Source organism: Schistocerca serialis, chromosome 3 (genome assembly GCF_023864345.2).
Source record: "Schistocerca serialis cubense isolate TAMUIC-IGC-003099 chromosome 3, iqSchSeri2.2, whole genome shotgun sequence".
Taxonomy (NCBI): Eukaryota; Metazoa; Arthropoda; class Insecta; order Orthoptera; family Acrididae; genus Schistocerca; species Schistocerca serialis.
The window spans coordinates 605,808,759-605,822,451 of record NC_064640.1 but is presented as its reverse complement, the minus strand read 5'-3'; the positions used below and the strand labels follow the sequence as shown (position 1 = coordinate 605,822,451).

Below are 13,693 nucleotides of genomic sequence, written 5' to 3'. Positions count from 1 at the left end.
ACTCACAAGGAGGAAAGGAAATAACTAGTAGTGGTACAGGGTACCCTCTGCCATGCACCATATGGTGGCTTGTGGAGTATGTAGATGTAGATCCCGCACACCTGTTGCGTGCCTGCCAGCCAGCCATCAGCCAACCTTTGCATCCCACACATGCTGCCTGCCTCTGAACTGTTAGCCACCCTTTGTATTCCACACACTTGCTGCATCCCTACGAACCATCAGTCCTTTTCTCATCCCACACATGTGCTGCTCCCTCTGAACTGTTGGCCACCCTTCCCATCCAGTACACCTTCTGCCTCCTTCCAAATCATCAGCCACCCTTCCCATTCTGCACACCTGTTGCCTCCCTCCAAACCGTCAGCAGCCATTCCCCAATCCCTCAACCCAATCTACCCCCTGAACTGCAGCAGTCCCAGAATTGTGTGTTCAGCCAGCCCGTTATCTTGTCGATCTCACATTTCCAGTGCTCTGGAGAGTTGTCACACTTCTCCTCAAAGCAAGCTGACTGGCAAGCATACATTTCTGCGGGCCTGTTAATCCCAAATCGTACAAAAGAAATTGATCAGTATTGTGCAAGATGCTATGAATATCATTCTATAAACAACAGAAGCTACTGTACGTCTCCCATCTTGATCCTCTAAACTCAAGACAATATCCTGGTGGCCCAAAGGAATAGCTGTACCAATTAAAGAGATCGGACAATCTCTACAACAGCACAAATGACAGTCTTTGATTACTAACTTAATCCTCACTAGATCAACAAGGGTAAGAATCTCTTCTCAAACAACAGAATAAACACTGTTGAGAGCACTACATCACTTCACTGACTTCACGTAACCAGATTGCTGAAGCGTGGGGTAAGTTAGGGCACATTAATATAAACTCCTCATCTGCCAAGATCGCTGAAACTACCACCAGTGAGGTTCTCTGTACTTATACCGATGAAGTCACTGAACTCCAGATACACATAATCATCATCATCATCTTCTTCATCGTCGACTGGAAATGAAGAAATAAAAGCATAATGCAGAAATGTCAGCATTGGCCAACAGTTTGCCACCATTCATATCTCCTCTAACTTAAGTGGATTATAATATCCTCTTTTTCCACACCAAGAACATTTGTAACATACACCATATTGTTTTACTGACTGGAAATTTAACACTGTGTTAGCACAATCCAGAGGACCATACGCAATACATTATCAGGTTCCACATCACATCAACAACAATGGAAAATCTGGTATTTTAGCAGTTTTATAACAAAATGTGAAAAGGAGTAATTTTTCCTACCTGTTGGAAGAAAAGTATAGTTGCACCAATGTTTAAATCCTACAAAAACTCTCAAATTGATGACAGTTACTGAACAAGTAGTTTAACAGTAACTACACAAAAGTTATCAGAGCAAGTGGTTGATTGCTTCTGGTGGCTGGAATCAAAACATTTGCTATTACTACTTAAGTGTGAATTCATATAGTCCAGGTCTTCTATTTGAAACCTTCTGTGCAGACTCTAATCTGCTGTCAAAGATTACACTGTGCAACGTCAACATCTTATCACGGTATTCCTGGACCTGCAGAATACTTATGGTGCCACAGTGAACAAGCTGTGTTTCCAGGGCTACTTGTCCACTTTATACAAGACTTCTTATCTCGTGCATTCGTTTGCATTTGTGAGAGCAACTCTTACCAATTATAGGAACAAGAAAACAGTGTGTTATAGGGGCCTGTTTTGAGTACCACCCAATTTGTTATTCCAATAAATGGAACTGAAGCTACTGATGGACACAATGCATCATTGGTGCTGTACAGTGATGATATTTACATCTATTAAGACAACACAGTATGCCAGTCTGCTGAACTTAATCTCCAAATGGCTTTACGTAGGATGCGGACATAGACTAAAAGTCATGCGTGCTGTAGTATTCAACTGTGAAATCTCAGTGGCATATTCGATTTGTGTTCACCCAAAGCATTAATTGTACTTTTATCTCCAACCTTTTTCAGTAGTTGACTGTACCTATTTTGTGGCTTTACTAGGCAGTGGTAAGCTGACCTTGGTGGCATGCATCAAGCAGCTAAAGGCTGCTTTCATGTAGTACCTTTGCTCATTATGTTACCTTGGAAATACCTCCAAGGGATAATTTGTTTCATTGGTCACTTAAGGAAGAAGGATAGGGAATTTTATTCTAATAGGTCATTGCGGTGGAGGGAGAGAGTAATCTACGTTGTCTATTGGCTCTTGTGTTATGTGCCATCATTGCTGGTCACCGTCGAATGAGAAGTCGGCTCCTGTTTACCAAATGCTGGACATCGGCCGCACGGCGGCAGTTACTTGACGGTAGTGCTCGTGCCTCGAGTTGACAATGTGGTCTGTTGTGTTCTGATTGCTGGTAGCCAAGATGGGGCGAGCGTGAGTCCATCTTCTCTATTCATGTTCGTGGGTTGTTTAAGTATTTTGATGGCCTCTCTGACTTTGTATTTCGTCATAACCAGGTGCTTGGCCAACACACAGGCTTTGTTGAATTTAATTTCTTTTCTGCAGTCTTGCTGATTGCCCTGTCTTGACTGCCAGCAATCAGAGCCCAACAGACCACACTGTCAACATGAGGCGCACTACCGGCGAGTAACTGCTGCCGCACGGCGTGTCAAGCATTTGGTAAACAGGAGCCAACTTCTCATTCGACGGTGATTCTCAATCATGTATACCTTTTAGTATCTCCAGGGTTCTTCCATGTATACAACCTTCTTTCATGATTCTTAAACCACGTGTTAGCTATGATTAAGTTACACTCTGCGCAAAATTCTACCAGGCGGCTTCCTCTTTCATTTCTTAGCCCCAATCCATATTCACCTACTATGTTTCATTCTCTCCCTTTTACTACTCTTGAGTTCCAGTCACCCATGACTATTAAATTTTCGTCTCCTTCACTGCGTGAATAATTTATTTTATCTCATCATACATTTCATCAATTTCTTCGTCATCTGCAGAGCTAGTTGGCATATAAACTTGTACTACTGTAGTAGGCATGGGTTTGTGTCTATTTTGGCCACAATAATGTGTTCACTATGCTGTTTGTAGTAGCTTACCCATACACCTATTTTTTTTTATTCATTATTAAACCTACTCCTGCATTACCCCTATTTGATTTTGTATTTATAACCCTGTATTCAAAAGTCTTGTCCCTCCTGCCACAGAACTTCACTAATTCCCACTATATCTAACTTTAACCTATCCATTTCCCTTTTTAAATTTTCTAACCTACCTGCCCGATTAAGGGATCTGACATTCCACGCTCCAATCCATAGAACGCCAGTTTTCTTTCTCCTGATAACAACGTCCTCTTGAGTAGTCCCTGCCCGGAGATCCGAATGGGGGACTATTTTACCTCCAGAATATTTTACCCAAGAGGACACCATCATCATTTAGTCATACAGTAAAGCTGCATGCCCTTGGGAAAAATTATGGCTGTAGTTTCCCCTTGCTTTCAGCCGTTCACAGTACCAGAACAGCAAGGCCATTTTGGGTAGTGTTACAAGGCCAGATCAGTCGATCATCCAGACTGTTGTCCGTGCAACTACTGAAAAGGCTGCTGCCCCTCTTCAGGAACCACACGTTTGTCTGGCCTCTCAACAGATACCCCTCCGTTGTGGTTGCACCTACATTACGGCTATCTGTATTGTTGAGGCATGCAAGCCTCGCCACCAATGGCAAGGTCCATGGTTCATGGGGGGGGAGGTAATAACAAAATATAAGAGACACTGCATAGCTAGAACACACCAGTAAACCCAGAAGAAGGCCGTTGCAACTGTGGCCGAAATGGTTTTTCTCCAGTAGTAGTTTCATACATAATGACACGGTACCATACCCAGAAAACTTTTATGTTAAGATTTGAAGAGTACAGGAAAAGAATGTGAGTTGTCCACTTTTCTTCAAAAATGAATTATGTATGCCATGAGATGTTGGATTCTGTGTTGTTTAGTATTGTTAACCGGTGAATCTGATGATATGAATAATCCACGTTCTATAAACCATTTTAGATTACACATGCAGGGGAAGAATGTGCCGTCTCTTGCTACAGGGAATAAATTTTCTTTATCCAGTGTTGTGTATTAAGTTCTAGATTCGTTGTGGTTTGTCAAACAATGTTGAAGCAAAAACCAGAGAATTTTTCTTTATTGTGCATTGTTAGTACTAGTGAGAACCATTTCTTTAGTGTGAGACATTGTGTTGTAAGTGATTCTTTTCAGCTTTAATACCCTATTATTTACACTGAATAATGAGTACTGCATCTTAAGCTGAAAGACAGAGATCTTCAGATTCTAACAGTGTTAGGAAAAGGCAAGTAAGAGGGTGAATGAGTACAATCATGAAGAAATTAATAATTCAGTCGAATGAACTACGAGAAGACTGCAACTGTAAGTTAGTGTTTTGAGATATTAAGTGCTGAAAAAAGATCAATTATTATATGAAAATTTAGTGATATGGTTGGCTGGAATGAACAATCACTGTATCTGACTGGCCTCATTACAATACTTCCATTTCACAGAAGTTGATCAAGGAATAATTAAGATGATGCACAGCTTCGAGGGTGTAATTTCCGCAACAGAGTAAGAGTATAAGGTGATGAAATTGTACATGAAGTTCCTATGTGCAGAAAAGCTTTCACGGGAGTGCATGGAGTAACAAGGTGGTGATTAATGACTGTTCAGAAGTCTTTGAAGCTGCACTTGTCTCTTCATGCTGGAAGGGATAAGACTGGAAGTAGGCCATGGTAAAATTACGGAAGCAGCAGGAATGGCAGAGGTATATGATTACATTCATTCATTTAAGGGTAGATCAAGTCATTACAGCAATGACAAGACCAAGAAGTTGTATCTCCCAGAAGAAGATTTTACGAAAAAAATTGCATGAAATGTTCCAGGAAAATACACAAATTTTAATATTTCATATGAAATGCATAGAACAGTATTCAACATCAAATTTAATATAGCTTTGGGGTATCCAAGGAATGGTACATGGTCAACATGTGATAAGTATACTGCTGATATGAAAGTGCTCAATGCAATGTTAATTGCAAATTTAGATGATGACATGAAGAAACAAGTCTTGAAGGAAATTAATGAGATCACCATTGACCAGAAAGTACGCAAAGTGAAAACTGAAACATTTTGTGCTAGAAAGAGGAATGCTAGTTTTAGAAGTCAAAAGTCTAATGAACAAAAGCAATCTGTATACACTACAAAAAAAAAATGCATGCTTACCAAACCTAAGTACTAATGATGTCTATTACAAAAGGCAGTTGTCTGTTTACTCTTTCAGTATTCATCAGCTTTCAAATGCAACTTCAGTATTCTACACTTACACTGCAGATACTGGAACAAAAGGGGCCAGTTAAGTTGTTTCCTTTTTAAATCGCTTTGTGACAGAATTATTAAACAAGAAAGAAACCTCTAAGAATTATTTATGATTCATGTTCAGGGTAGAACAAGAGTTACACTGTATCAGGGTATTGTAATTATCTTGCAAGTGAACTGAAGCTTTTGGAGGCAGTGAAAGTAACTTCACATAGTATGGGAAACACTTTTATGAAACATGATAATAATATAGGACTGATTAACTCGTAAGCAGAGGCAGAAGTTCCAGTGGATTGGGTGCAGATCATAGTTGGAGCTTGATGTAAACCTAAGCGTTTTGAATGTTGTCGTGGTCAATCATAATATGATACAAAATTGGGGGTCATTTCTGAAGAAGAAATATTTGATGAAATGTCGTTTCCTAACAAGACCCGTAAGAGAGGTAATCATCACAAAAACATCCCCACCTCATTCAATATATAGCTCAGATTTTATCAGTGGGAGAGTTTCACAGCAACTTCAAGAGCAGCAGTGTGGATAATGTCAATCCCCAGCTTACAGACATAAAATATAAAAATATAAGAAAATTTTCTTTTTGAATAATTTTGTATACTACTAACAATAATAATAGTAATAGTAATAGTAGTAGTAGTAGTAGTAGTAGCAGTAGTAATTTGTCTTTACAAGTCCTGTGACAACATCAAAAGAAAAGTATCAGTACCTTCAGTTTTTAAAGGAGTGTTGCAGACAATAAGCTAGAGTGTTTCACACAAACCTTTTACACTACCCTGAGAACTGCATGTTTGGACAAGTGACAGTATACTGTATTCTTTTAGCATTTTATCACATGAAGTTAAAATAGCAAAAAGGAACTGCTTATCAAGAAGTATCTTTATTGTTTCAAACATTGTTTTTCATTACAAAGTAATCTGACATAAAATTTAACAAAAAATACAGGTTTACTTGCAGTATCTTCTATTCTGCTATATAAATGTAGCAAATTTTCTCCTTGTGATGCATTACATCACTTTAAATGTTATGCCAGTAAATCCATAATTTAAATATTTAAATAATCAATTAATGTTAAATTTAATGTATATAACATGTCCTTCCAAATGACTTTTGTATTCTTTTTGTCCATTAGTATCCATGAAATTCGGTTTCAAATTTTAAAATTGCTGTCCTGAATGATTTGATAAGCAGACAAAGCACGTTCTTTTCCTGTGCTCTTCATTTCTTGGCGTCTCCAGATCTCAGCTAGACAGTCACCTTCTAACCAGACTTAGATCTTAGGCTTTTCTACAAATTAGTTAGTCGCAACAACCTTCATTTGAGAATATTTATTTGGTTCATTACAATTTTTACAGTGTTCTGTTCTGTCCCTACTTGCTCTTGTATGATCTCTCTCTCTCTCTCTCTCTCTCTCTCTCTCTCTCTCTCTCTCTCTCTCTCTCTCCACACTCACACACATGACATCGTTATGTCACGGGGCAAAGCTGACATCCAGTATTGGTGGGTTCAACTCGCTTTTGATATTGATGATGTATTACATGATTTAACAGGATATCCAAATCACTAACATGTTGTACCTGTATAACGGAGATAACATATACTACTTGTATGATAAATGGATGTGCTGTTGCTGTAACTTTTCTTTTTCTTATTCTTACACCTATATTCATAAATATTTTAAAAGGAGGTAATGTTTATAATGATTTTTTTGTACACAGGATTTTTTATTACATTCCAATAAAATGTCTATGCTTTACCCACTAAAAAAAGTAATTTTCTTTTGCAGGTTCTTTTGATTGAATTCATTCCAAAAATTCCAATATACAGGCCTGACTAAGAACCTGAAGATCGTTCCTGTGAGACAACAAAAGTTCTATCATAACTAGCGTGTGAATACTCCACAGATCATTTCATTGACACAGTTGTCATTTGTTTGGAATTGTCTGTGAAATTACAGATGTGTAAAGGACGTACATGTTCATCCAAAATATTTATGTTGAAAATCTCAAATGCTCTTCGTGCAGGGACTTGTGTTTAGTAATGATAAGGTCGCCCACTTTTGATTGTTATAGGTTTTAATATTATTTTATTATTAAGGAAAGTCTCTTGTAATTCTTCAGTGTTGTTTGAGAGTCTCTATAATAATTATTTGGAAATACTGGAATGAAAGGCAGCTAGAGCAAGAAATGAGGTGACTGACAGTTCCTGTGCAGGAGACCTGCTGTGACTGTGTGATAATGTTGTGGAAATTAACATTAATTGTGCTTCATTTTAAAATTATTGAGTGGATAAAATGATTGGACTTAGTAAGACTGAAAACTGAAAGTTAAAGTACCAGAAATTTTGAAGTGCTGACATGTTTGCCCACAATCAATGGAAAACAATAAGCTTGAAAATTTACTCACCAGTTTCCATACACTTCATTTTTCGTGGAGGAAAAATGTGTCCTTGTGTCCCATGGGTATTTCAAATGCATATCTTCAATTTTTAAACATATGTACAATGTGTTGGTTTGCATAGGAGTCTGTGAAATTAAGCTTGTGGTGTGCTGCCGTAAACAGAGGACAATTATTTTTTGTCATGTTCATCACAGAGCTTTGGGTTCGAACTGTGATTCCAGGATATATAACTATAAAACTGTCACCTGGTTCTTGCAGATTTCTGGAAAACAGGAAATAAAAGAAACAGTTTTTAAGTTTATAGTTGCATATATTTTTGTTGGTTGATAATTAGAGTTCTCTGACATGACAATAAAAATGTTAATAAAATCAGAACATTTAATTCATTGAGGTGTTTCTGTGGGGTCTGTAGAAGTGGTGCACAATTGTAAATATTATTCACCAATAGCTGTTGTAGTTATTGCAGATACAGTTATTTTAACATAGTCTATTTTTTTGTGTTCTGTTTTCGGAGAGTTACATTCTTCACCAGAACATTATATACTGATAGATGCATATCTCTTGACCTTTGATTGGAAATTCTTGTCATGCATTGTGGGAACTGTGTTTCCTTCTTAATTTATGATTTTTCATTGCCTGCAGGTACTTAGATTTGATCTCCAGTATAGCTGATTTTGATGAGCTATCAATTTAACATACTTTGTGAGGTAGAATTCTACACAACAAAGAGTGATGGAATGTGGACACCATGTGTTTCAGTTTATTTCTTAATTGTTGTTACTATTTAGATAAAGTGTTTTGAATTATTGTGTGTGTGTGTGTGTGTGTGTGTGTGTGTGTGTGTGTGTGTGTGTGTGTGTGTTTGATTGTTCAGTGGTAGACGACTCCATTGCTGTTGGGCTGACCTGTAATTTTAATTTCTAGTATTGAAGAAAGGAACTAGGCTGTACAGTCATTATATATTGCAAAGGAAATGTTGTTATAAATTTAAAAAAAATACGTGTATATAGTAATGACAAATGAAATTACCTGTTATTTTTTTAAATATGTGTTGGCCAGGTGGCTAATACATCAGATGTTGGGGAGTTTTGCACAAAGAACTCTTATTTGCTCTCTTTAGTATACAAGAACAAAGTTTTGCAAACCGTCTTAAGATTGACATCTTAGATGTTAAAACCTCTGTTTGAAGAGAAGTAAATGTACTTAAATTTACAAATGATAATCTCAGCTGATAAGTCAGTGATCTTGGAAAGAAGGGAATAAGTAAAATTTGTATGGGGGTCATTTGTGAATAGAAGCATGGTGCATGTTATTTGCTAAGTGTTTACTTGTTGCTGCATAAGTGAGTCACCTCAATAACATATTTGTGAATGGTTCCATGCAGACAAAAACAAGATGGTAGGGTACCATTTCTGCCTTACATATATATGTATGTAAGTTGTAAACAATGTCTACAGCTTTCTTATACCACATGAAATGCCAGAGAATGCGTGTTGGGATTATGTAATTCTTCAACAACGAAGGTGACAATGTTTGTAGTGATAGTTATAAATGTGACATTGCATATGACCTCAGCCACCACAAAGAAGATTTTGTTTGAAATGTGGTGCTCATTTTCATAGGACCTTTTCCCAACCATTACTTATGTATAGGTTATTTTATACTGTAAGATACACCCCATTATCTTATTGCGTTTTATGTCTTGACTGATTTGATTGGGGATGCATTCGTTAAATTTCTTGAGTTAGATATTCCAACTGTGTGTGTGTGTGTGTGTGTGTGTGTGTGTGTGTGTGTGCTGTGCTTCAGAACTTACTTGACATTTGTTATTGTTAGGTTTCTTGGTGTAATATGACTGTCATCCAGGACCAGATTTATTTCATATAATGTATCAATGTCAGTGGCCTGTTGGAGATGTTCAACAGTTTAAAAATAACTGCTTGATTTATACACATTAGAAGTATGTGTCATTGTGGACCATATTTATTTGCAGCATCATAAATTCTTACACACAAGGAGAAGATTAATACATGATGTGTTGATATGCTCTTGTTAAGAGCCCAGTGATTCTGAGCATTCAAAAACATAAGGTCATCATCCTGTAGATAATGCTATCTTTCTCTCTTCTGTTCTTAAATCTTGGCTACATATGTTGTGATGAGTGAGGCAACCATGTATTTCATTTGTGAAGTGTACATTTATTTTATCTAATGTCAAGACCTTTATTTTTGTAACTTGCTTATTGGTATGAAGAAAAGAAATTTTCTTTACAGATTTATTGCTTTCAACACATTTTCAAATTTTAATTCTATTTAGTATTTGTGGGAAGAGAGAAGAGAAGCCATTCACGTTTCTGAATGCTGATTTTTAATTTCAGTTTTTTAAATACACCAGTGTGGATTATCATTTAATAGGATTAAATGTCACAGCAATCACAATCACTATGGTGACTTTTATAGTATGCTGTTTCAGTGATCATAACACAGGAATAAATAATTAGCTGTATGTCAGTCAGGTTGGTGTTCATTGTAAAGCATTGTTTGTAGTCAGGTATCATAAATGAACTGCAGTTTTTACTGGTATCAACACTACAGCGAATTAGTATTTGTCTTATGATAGTCAATTTATCATGTCAAGCATTGCTGAGCTAGTGTAACACCACAGATATTACACCATTTTGTTAGAAATGTAAATTGAAGGCTTTATACTTTTAAAATTTCTTGTTGGGACATCTGTCCATGTTATTGGTGGAAGCAGTGGGAATCAGTGAACATAATTTCTTATGTTGACTGAAAATATAGTTTCTTCAAACATATTATAGGACTCCATAGAAATGTTACAAGGAAGTTAGTGCTTGATGTCAGAAAATGAATATAGAAATATATTCATATTGATTTTTGGTTAAAATGATCTTCAGAAATTGTCAAAATTATTTTATATGTACTTGTAAAGCATGCTATCTTGTGCTGCCTGACCCTTACTTACTGTTTTGAAAGGAGTTCTGTGCTCTCTTCTCTCTCTCTCTCTCTCTCTCTCTCTCTCTCTCTCTCTCTCTCTCTCTCTCTCTCTCTCTCTCTCTCTCCCCCCTCTCCCCCTCCCTCTCCCCCTCCCCCTCCCCTTCTCCCTCTCTCTTTTCCTCCATTCTTAGCTGAGTGAAGACAGTCTCTGATTCTCATTCTCAACAATGCATTCTTCAATAGCATGACATTTAATGGCTTACTTATATTTTTTACCGCTGATGTGTTTTGGTGTATAAAGATCTGTTTAATGTTATTACTGTAGGACTTTTCATACTGTGTAGTGTTTTGTTGCAAACAAAGTAAGTTTGATGTAGAATTGCAAAATTTTGCATTGAATATTTCAAGTACATCTGTGGCTTGCACTTTCGTGTAGAAATATTTGTTTTAGGGGCTGGGGAGGGGGGAGATTGTCAGGAAAAAAAAATAGCTTTCACAGGAAAGTACATTATTCATGTAATGGTGATTTGGTTATATTGAAAGAAAAATGAGAGATTATCAAGGTGCGGGTATTGCATTGAAAGAGCTTATATACACATTACTAAAATTAAGGTATATTTTAAAGTAATTGAGACCTGCAGCATGGGTGCAGTTTGCCGTATTTGTAGAGATCTTCACAATGAAGTTTATTGCACATTAAAAATTTTAAGCATTTAAAAATATGAGTAAATCACAGCATTATTTTTTAAGGATAACTTTTGATGATGGGCAGTGTATTATGTATGTACTAGCATATCTGCAAAGTATGATGGTTGATGAAAACCTCTTACTGTAAATTGAAGTGTATTTGCTGCTGTAGTGTTGTACTCTTCGTTACTGTCTGAGAAGAAACAAATTCTGAGCCAAGGTAAATGAGGAGTTTCACTTTGAAGTACTTAAGCTACTATTTGTAATTGTAATTTAAGTAACACTGAACATACCAACAGAAGGTGACATTTTATACATCACCTCTAGAAAGTGTGTTATTTGTCCAACATTTTTATTGAGAATTTGGAGGAGATAAGAATCAGTAAATAGATAGTGTTTTACATACCATATACATGAGTTGTGTGTTGCGGTTCAAAGGTTACATTACATTTCAACATTTCACCTTAAGAAAATGTTACTCCAAAAATGACATAGTAACAAGAATTAAGAAAAATAAAGATTTTTCAATTATGTCTTACTTCAGAGAAAGTAAATGATTCTTGTATTGTTTGACTAGGTTACAAGCACAAATCAAATGTTTGGAAACCTTTGTTTTCCCTCTGTTCCTACATAGAAGATGTTTTGAATAAATGTCCTGTGTTGTGCAATAAATTCAGATCTGTTACCTGAATTGATGTTATCAAATACTATATAACCCATAATGGTCAGCAGTATTCAGTGGTCTGTACTAGTAGTTATGGAAGCAATGTCACTTTGTGGCACTGTTGGTTGAATAACTTTATGCAGTTAATTTTTCTGAGATACTTATGAAAGTATTTGATGTTCCATGTCTATAAGTATAAAGTAGCATAATTGCTTTTAGCTATTTCTGCTATGTAGATATTATTTCACTGTCTTACAAGAAGAGTGTCTGTATATACATGTGCATGCCTAAAAACTTATATGTAATTCTAAGCAGATAGACACTTAGTTCTTTTTATTAATCAGTCATTGATAATTCAGTTGAAAATAAACTGCTGGAAGACTCATGTTTTTGTCAGAATGTATGTCGCTTGAGACTGCCTTGAAACATCCATCTTTCCTGCCATCCATAACGAGTGATTTCCTGTTGTTTACACAAGTGATATCAAGAAGATGGCTGAATAATTTTATTGCCATAACACTTGTTACAGTGAGATGTCTGTTTTTGGTTATCCAGAATTACTGACATACAGCAGAGCATCGATTATCTGAACTAATTGGAGGATATGGGTATATTATACTGCTCTGATCTTGTGCGACACACTTTTCAAATATAATTTTTTTTAAACAGACTCTGTTCTCCCTCTGCCTCCTCTTTCTAACAATACTTTGTGTAACAGTTCTTCCCTGTAATACCATCTGAAAGTCTCAATAATATCTCGATTCATGGGCTGTAATAAGGAGGTTACATTAGGTGGACGAAATGTCACTTTAATGAAGTTGTCCATTCCATTTAAGATATCACTTGTTGGATGAGGCAGTGCATTGTCAGGAAGCAGTAATGTTTTCTCCCTTTTGCAATTCCTTAACTGACGAGATTTTAGAGAGGGTACAAAAACTCTTAGAAACCAATCTGTGAAAATTGTGTTATCCATCCAGGCTTTCTTTTGTATGGTGTAAGCAATATGTGTTGCAGACATATTAATGCATTTGAAACTTAGTTTTATCAATGACTAGCATAGGCAGTCAATGAGTACCAGTAGCATTGGCACAAGCTAATGCGGTAATGTGACCCTTGCTTATTTTAGGACCAGATGCAGCTAATTCACAACACAAAGCAAGAGTTGTTCTTGGCAGAGCTGCCCAGTTGAGCCCAGTTTCATCAGCATTGTAAATGTTTTCAAGAGCATAATCTTCTCCCTTCAGTACAACCCTTAGTTTAATTTCGAAAGCATCAGCTGCTGAAGAATCAACACAGTTTGTCTCCTTTTATTTGAAGCTCACAAATGCTGTGTCTTGACTTAAAGCACTTTAACCAGCCTGTTCTTGCTTTAAAGTTAGACAGTCCTCCAAGATTTTCATTAAATTTAATTGCTTTTTCATGCAGAACAGAAGTAGAGAGAGATTCTCTTTGTGATCTTTCTGTAAACCAACTGTAAACAGCATCCTCTAGATTCATGTTCATATCAACCTTCATAGGTTTAAGACTTGTCAATCCATATTAACATCAAGAATTTTGTGATGTTACTATTTTGTTGTATTATATCCGTAATTATTGACTTATCAACTTTCTAATCATT

General features: G+C 36.4%; 1 protein-coding gene across 1 annotated transcript in view; it reads left to right on the top strand.

Moving 5' to 3' along the window:
• Nucleotides 1-12,460, top strand: part of LOC126470489 (cysteine-rich hydrophobic domain-containing protein 2) — a 47,016-nt gene extending 34,556 nt beyond the window's left edge. Inside the window, exon 4 of the mRNA XM_050098359.1 lies at nucleotides 7,155-12,460. Within this exon, the coding sequence (XP_049954316.1) occupies nucleotides 7,155-7,205 (51 nt within the window). The 3' untranslated portion in view covers nucleotides 7,206-12,460. The remainder of the gene's footprint in view (nucleotides 1-7,154) is intronic.
• The last annotated feature ends 1,233 nt before the right edge of the window (nucleotides 12,461-13,693 follow it).